At 40.7% G+C, this 7668-nt stretch overlaps 2 protein-coding genes across 2 annotated transcripts; both read left to right on the forward strand.

Annotated features, from left to right (window-relative positions):
• Window positions 1–334: 334 nt before the first annotated feature.
• On the forward strand, window positions 335–1267 carry LOC149862202 (olfactory receptor 6N1-like). The gene has a single exon (XM_090053870.1). It carries the CDS (start codon window positions 335–337, stop codon window positions 1265–1267), a length of 933 nt encoding a protein of 310 aa, XP_089909996.1.
• A 5204-nt stretch (window positions 1268–6471) lies between these two features.
• LOC149862203 (olfactory receptor 6X1-like) lies at window positions 6472–7404 on the forward strand. The gene has a single exon (XM_090053871.1). It carries the CDS (start codon window positions 6472–6474, stop codon window positions 7402–7404), a length of 933 nt encoding a protein of 310 aa, XP_089909997.1.
• Window positions 7405–7668: the final 264 nt, after the last annotated feature.

The following is a 7668-nucleotide window of genomic DNA, read 5'->3' on the forward strand; positions in this document are numbered from 1 at the left end:
AGACATAATGTACTGACAGATGATGAATGCTTGGAATAAAATCATCCCATTCTTTTTTAGTAACCCTACAGCAGTTGTCACTTCAGGGTCAATCCAGTGCAAGAAGTCTGTGATCATTAGATAGATAAAGGGTCAGATAACCAGAGAGAGGGGAAGTAACCAGATTCTGGAATAAGCCCTAAAGGGAGTTGTTGCAGAAATATCTTGGAAGTAAGCTTAGTATGCTAGATACATAGATAGGGTCAGTTCACTTTGGACAAACCATGATTCTGTAGTTGCTGATACACCTGTTTTTTTACAGGTTTTTTTTCCCCAAATTAATCCAGCCAACCCCATGGAAAGACATAACAGGACTGTGATTGCTGAGTTCATTTTTCTGACGTTCACCTGCCAGCACCAGCTCCAAGTTGTTTTCTTTATTTTGTTCCTAATCATTTACCTCTTATCACTCATGGGTAACGTTCTTATCGTTGTCATTGTCTTGGTGGACTCCCGGCTGCAAACTCCCATGTACTTCTTCATCTGCAACCTCTCAGTAGTGGAGATCTGGTACACCACTGTCACAGTGCCCAAGATGTTGGCCAGTTTCCTGGTGGAGAAGAGTATGATCTCCGTATCCAGCTGCATAGCCCAGTATTATTTTTTCTTCTCCCTTGCTGCCATCGAACTCTTTCTCCTGACAGTCATGGCTTATGACCGATACTTAGCCATCTGCAACCCTCTACGTTACTCCACCATCATGAGTCCCAGAACCTGCCAGAATTTAGCTGTGGTATGTTGGCTCATGGGGTTCAATTGCCCAATGTTTCCATCCATCATGCTGGCCAGGCTTTCCTTCTGCACCCCAAACAGGATTAACCATTTCTTCTGTGATGCTGATCAGCTCTTTAGACTCTCATGCTCTGACACTTATGCCATCCAGGGGGTGGGCTATGCTCTTAGCACCATTGTCATTATGTCTGCTGTCCTCTTCACCATGGCCTCCTATGTCCAAATCATAGTCACCATTTTGAGGATGTCATCTGCTGCTGCCCGACAGAAAACATTTTCCACCTGTGCTGCACACCTCTCTGTGGTCAGCATTTATTTTGGGACCCTCATCTTTATGTATGTGCGCCCCGCAGTGAAGTATAAATCAAATGCCAATATGGTGGTATCTGTCTTCTACTCAGTTTTAACACCACTGCTGAATCCAATCATATACACACTGAGAAACAAGGATGTGAAAGAGGCCCTGAAAAAAACTTTCTTGAGGGGCAAGGAATAAGTTTGGGAGTCCTGAGTTTTCCTGGCGTCCCTATTCCTCATTTCAGGGCTCATGTACACATTCATGAATGTGTCGTAGTTACAGCACAGTTACTTTTGTACTTGCCTAATGAAGTGCTAAGTAAATGCACAGCAACTAGAGATAATGTTCAGTAGTGCCAGCACATCGATATTTTGTGACTCTTCCTGCACAGTAGAATAAAAACACCGTGCAGTAGCGTATTGTCATGGTTTTTGATTGGCATGTTACTGCTCAGTGTTACTAGGCTACTGTGCAGTAAGCATCTCATGTAGATGTGTCCTGAGACTCCTAAACTAAATCCATGAAGGTGTTTTGCTTTATGTCAGCTGCAGCTCATATTCTAGTTGATAGATTAAAATACTTGGAACTATGCCCAAAGACGAGTGTATTCAATCTTTTTTGGGGGGTTTTGAACCGCAATTACTTGTTAGTAGAGTTATCACAACTTGACCTTTTAAAAAAAATGATCACTAGACTTCAGATCTTCACATAGATTGTGCCATGGTAGAATAGGTATAGCATGAAAAGATGTATGCTTATCAAAATCCTTAAAAAAAAAAAAAAAATCTCCTGATTTTTAAAATAAAGTAGAGTAATGGTGTTTAGGAGTCCTGCAAATATGCAATGGACTCAGCAACAAATTACTTTGGAGACACAGTAAAGGAATAGAATATGGCATTCTCCATCAGGTTCTCCGAGTTTTAAGGTAAAATTTGGTGCATAAAATGGCGTTTCAAGCCCCTGTTCCTCACTAGATTAAGCCAAAATTCTTCAATCTCAAAATATTAATGAAGAAAAGCCGTTCAAAAAGTTGCAGCATTCTGAATTTGTACCAGAACTGCAGTGCTATAGCAATGAAAGAGGCAAGCTTTCCTTTTCGGTGATGTCTTTTATTGAACCAGCTGCAGAGTTGGGATAGACATAGACAAGTTTTTGGGTATTCTAGTACTCTTTGTCTGACCTGTGGGAAGGAAGGATACACAACAGAGCTAAGCAGTGGATGGAACCAATGTTTGTGTCAAACTCCAAATTTGAGTGTGTTATAGTGAAGCAGATTCTCACTGTGTGTGATATTATATGCTGCTATAATATATCTGTTACAAAATAATGCCTAGGGTATATCTTGTGCATGTTTCATGTTATACTGATGTTGCATTATAAACACATAAATATACAAATGTACATGAGAAGAAATAACATGCATTTTCCAAACTGAATTTTGTAATTCTGACATGAAAGCTAAGAACAGTGTCTTGAAGCTTTTTCAAAATGAATAAAGTTGTAATATGCTTGTTTCTATTGTTGTTCAATGTGAAAATGCATTTTTTAATTTCCAAACCCCTATGAATAGGAAATTGTGAGTGTCCAGCACCTCCAGATTTGACTTTGATCTTTGTTGTGGTTACTGTGAATTCCTGCATTTTCTCAGTGCTCAGCAGTTTGGAGTTTAAGAATCCAGCTTCCTGAAAGCCTCCAATTTTTAACTGAATAAATAAGGAGCTCCAGTGATAGATTAGTTTTTGTGCTGGAAAGCTTGTTTCAAATCTCTCCAAACTATATTGTTGATCCAAAAAAAGTGTTCAGAAAAAACCTTTTTTTCTCACATATTTCAGCATGTGTAATACTGTACACAGCAGATACTTGGAGGAAAATATACCACTTTCTTATCAAATATCCCCAGGGTTTGTGTGTTCACCTATGCTAAGGAAGAATCAGGCTGAAATCTCCTTTTTGTCGGAGGAGATATGAGCCTCCTGTGAGAATAATCCAACGTGCTAACCACGGTGGCTTGTTGGGGTGGCATGACACCCTGAATCTCCTGATGAATATGTTTAACTTTTTTTAAAATCCTTTTTTTAAAAATATTCATTGGAGCAGGGTCAGATCCTGTCCTCTCCTGTTTTCCAAGATAGCGCCTTAAACAATGGGTTATTGACGGAATCTCAAACTATCTGTCTCTACCCCATTGAAGAGGTAATTAGACTATGATAAAGTTGAAAAGTGTCAGAAGTATTGATGGAAACTTTTCATGTATTTTCGTGTGGGATGGGTGGCACTGGATTCTTGATTTGGTCCATGACATACTGTTTCTGCCATTCCCACTTTTCCAGCTCTTGTTCATGTTGTAAGGTATCAAGTGACTGTGATCCCTGCAGAAGACTCTTCCTCCATTAGGGGTGGTCTAGGGTGGTCTTGGTGTCCCATGAGGTGGCATCAGTGTTGTATGTTTTTAAGTTGGCCTTCATGACGTCCCTGAAATGCTTTCTCTGCCCTCCTTATGAGCATATGCCTTGGCTGAGCTGGGAAAATAAAACTTGCTTCACGAGTCCGGAGTTGGACATCCAGATGTCATGGCAGGCCCAATGAACTTTATGTGAGATGATCATCACCTTGATGCACATGGTGTTTGCTTGTGAGAGGACTGTAATGATGGTGTATCTGTCTTCCCAGTGGATTCTGAGGATCTTCTGCAGGCATTCGTGGAACTTTCCCAACAACTTTAGATGCCTCCTATATGCTGTCCATGTCTCAGCTTGGTACAGCAAGGTGGGGATCACCACTGCTTGATAAATCATGAACTTGTTTTTGGACATGATGTCACAATCTTGGAAAGCTCATTTAATCAGGCTTCCAAAGGCTGCATTTGCACATTTGAAGTGATGTAGTATTTCTTTGTCAATGACAGCCTTTGGTTAGAAAGGCCTTCCAAGGTGTGGGAAATAGTCAGTGTTCTCTAGAGTCTCACCATGACAATAAATTACCAGATATGGGGACTTTTCATTAGGAAGTTTTTGGTGGAGGACCTTGGACTTCTGAATGTTAAGCATCAGCTCCATTTTCTTGAATGCCTCGGTAAAGACGTTGACAATTGCCAAAAGATCTGCTTCTGAGTGAGCACACACTACAGCATGATCAGTCGACTGGAACTCACTGATTGAGGTTGGTGCGGTATTCGTTTTGGTTTGGAGTTGGCTGAGGTTAAACAGCTTACCATCCATTTAGTAGTTTAGCTCCATTCCAGCTGGAACATTGTTGGTGGTCAGATGTAGAAGGAGAAGGTTCAGGAGGGTTCTTGCAATGATCTTTCCTGTAGTGGGCAGCAAGGCGATCCCTCTGTAATTTCCATAGTCAGATTTGTGTCCTTTCTTGAAGATTGTCACAATCATCTTTCCTTGATCAGGTTTCTTCTATCCTTAGGTCTCAAGGGGGCTGGCCCCTGAGTGGTCAGACTTTATATGGCTTTGGTGGCACTGAAAAAAAATCACTCATTGTATATGTCAGTGAGATGTTGAATCTCTATTGCTTTCTGTCCTCAACATTTGTTCTTCATATTGCGGGTACTCCTTAGGACATCTACCTTCACATGTTGAAGATTCAGTTTCCTTTATTTGAAGTTGGCATCTTTTTGCCAAGCACAAAAAGTCTTGCACTTGTGACTGATCATAGAATCATAGAAAATTGTGGTTGGAAGGGACCGTAGGAGGTCATGTAGTCCAAACCCCTGCATGGTCTATGGACTCTCACACACCCAGCTACTTAGTGGTGTGGCCCAGGAACTTGAGCCACAGCTTTTCTATTTTCCTCAGTCTCAAGGCACCCAGGAAAACACTCTAGCCACTTCACACCAGGACAGACATAATTCAGGACACTATGCAGTCTCCTTTTGTGTGGGTACAGCCCTCCTCACTGGGTAAATGGGAAAGGGTTCCAGGTGGGGCCAGAATGAACAGAGAAAGGCCTGGAGGTGCGTGGCTATTAGAAAAGGCTGTCTTGGAAAGTGGGAGCCCTGGTTTCCAACTTGGGCCCTATTCTTGGTAGGCCATAAACTTTTCCAGTATGTCTTATCTATTGAAGATTAAATGCAAGTTATAGGTAGACAGTCTCAAGAAGAGGTCTGGCAGTTAGACCAGTTTTCTGGGAAACAGGAGACCCAGATTCAAACCTGCTGAGAATGAGAGGGGTTATTCTCTCAGGAAGTGCCCTAATAGTAAGTTAGTGGGCTAAAAGGTGGGAGGCCTCTCCCCGCCCGCCCCCCACTATTGTTTTATTTTCAGTGGATTCTCATTCAGGATGCTCCTATTTCATGACAGGGTTGAATAGCACCCCAAACTCTGCATAACTGACAAAATTGAAGTTATGTGGGTTCAATTCTGAACCCCTGAGATAGTTTCAGAAAGATAGAATGGGATCTAGTCCTTGATGATCTCATCCTTTCCATTAGTTTTTCTAGATGATGACTCACAAAAATCATAATACTCTTGACATCACTGCTCCCTTGGGTGACACCAAAATCCCAAGGCAACCACATACTGGCTTGTTGTTTAGTATGAGAAGGAACAGTTACCCGCTCCCCAGTTAAAATATAATTTTATTTAAAGTGTGCATTTGGAATCTAACATCCTTTCTTTTCTATCCTTCTTTGGTATTTCTTGTTCTTTTTCTTAATGATCCTATGCATTAGATTTTTATCTTTCAGAAGCCTCCTAAACAACCAAAATCCTAGAAGAAAAGTCCATATTATTCTATTTTATGTTATTTTACTTATTTTATTTCATTTTATGACATTTATTGATCTCTAAAAAGTTCTTTCATAGGTGATTTTGTATTCTGACTCGTAATCTGACTCTGAAATTTCCCTTTATGAGCAAATGTTATCCTATCAGACAGTAAGTAGAGTTTAATTTCAATAGGGAATTCTACTTAAAAACGATACTATAATAAAATTCATATTTATACCACAAAATAAGTTTTATCAAAATGTTGCTGAATTTATTATGTAGATTGAAAACAAGCTATGTATGTTAAAAGAGCTACACAGAAAGGTGTATTTACAATGGCTTTATAGAGTGTTTTGGGATACTAGAAATAATGTACTAGGAGATGATACATGGTGGACATGAAATGTTTTATTCTTTTTTAGTAACCCTACATCAGTTGTAACATTACTGTCAATACAATGCAATAAGACTGTGATCAAAAAATTGATAGACAGGCAGCTAAGCAGGCAAACAGAAAGCAACTGGGTTCTGGCATAAGTCTTAAAGGGAGTTGTTGCAAAAATATCTTGGAATTAAGGTTGGGATGCTAACTAACTAGACATGATGGGCAAATTGGGCTTCTGTAGTTGCTGATATACCTTATCGTTTACAGATTTATTTTTCCAAGTTAATCCAGACAATCCCATGGAAAGAGTGAATAGGACGGTGACTGCTGAATTCATCTTCCTGAGATTCACCTCCCAGCCACAGATCCAGGTTGTTCTCTTTATTTTGTTCCTAACTATTTACATCTTATCCCTCATGGGTAACATTCTTATCATTGTCATTGTCTTGGTGGACTCCCGGCTGCAAACTCCCATGTACTTCTTCATCTGCAATCTGTCAGTAGTGGAGATCTGGTACACCACTGTTACAGTGCCCAAGATGTTGGCCAGTTTTCTGGTGGAGAAGAGCACAATTTCTGCCTCTAGCTGCATAGCCCAGTATTACTTTTTCTTTTGTCTTGGTACCGTTGAGCTCTTTCTTCTGACAGTCATGGCTTATGACCGGTACATAGCCATCTGCAACCCTCTGCGTTACTCCACCATCATGAACCCTAAGACCTGTCAGAACTTGGCTATGGTATGCTGGCTCATGGGGTTCATCTGCCCAATGTTTGCATCCATCATGCTGGCCAGGCTTTCCTTCTGCACCCCAAACAGGATTAACCATTTCTTCTGTGATGCTGATCAGCTCTTTAGACTCTCGTGCTCTGACACTTATGCCATCCAGGGGGTGGGCTATGCTTTCAGCACTGTTGTCATTATGTCTGCTGTCCTCTTCACCATGGCCTCTTATGTCCAAATCATAGTCACAATTCTGAGGATGTCATCTGCTGCTGCCCGACAAAAGACATTTTCCACCTGTGCTGCACACCTTTCTGTGGTCAGCATCTATTTTGGAACCATCATCTTCATATATGTGCGTCCCACGGTGAAGTATGAATCAAATGTCAATAAAGTCATATCTGTTTTTTACGCAGTGATAACGCCACTGTTGAACCCAATAATATACACACTGAGAAACAAGGATGTGAAAGAGGCCCTGATAAAAACTTTCTTGAGGGGTAAGGTTTAAATTTAGGAATTCCTGAGTTTGCCTGACTTTCCTGTTAGTCTTTCAAACTGCTGTGTTTTTCCATTGCTGTACTTAATCTCATGGTCCCAGCATGCTTCCTTTGATCAAGTGCCATTACTTAACTGTGCTGGGGTTTTGGTTGTAGTCATGTTGATCTAAAGACATAGACGGGCAAGGATTTTTGGTAGATGTGATATCTTTTATTAGACCAACTGAGTAGCTGGAAACATTTCTCAGCAAGCTTCTGAGCACAAACATTCTTCT

Source organism: Crocodylus siamensis, chromosome 6 (assembly GCF_052110815.1).
Source record: "Crocodylus siamensis isolate JL-2025a chromosome 6, ASM5211081v1, whole genome shotgun sequence".
In the NCBI taxonomy this organism is placed as follows: domain Eukaryota; kingdom Metazoa; phylum Chordata; order Crocodylia; family Crocodylidae; genus Crocodylus; species Crocodylus siamensis.

What these genes read in the sequence shown, in the direction of transcription:
- LOC149862202 (XM_090053870.1), top strand. Translation starts at nt 335, where the DNA reads ATGGAAAGACATAACAGGACTGTGATTGCTGAGTTCATTTTTCTGACG.
- LOC149862203 (XM_090053871.1), top strand. Translation starts at nt 6,472, where the DNA reads ATGGAAAGAGTGAATAGGACGGTGACTGCTGAATTCATCTTCCTGAGA.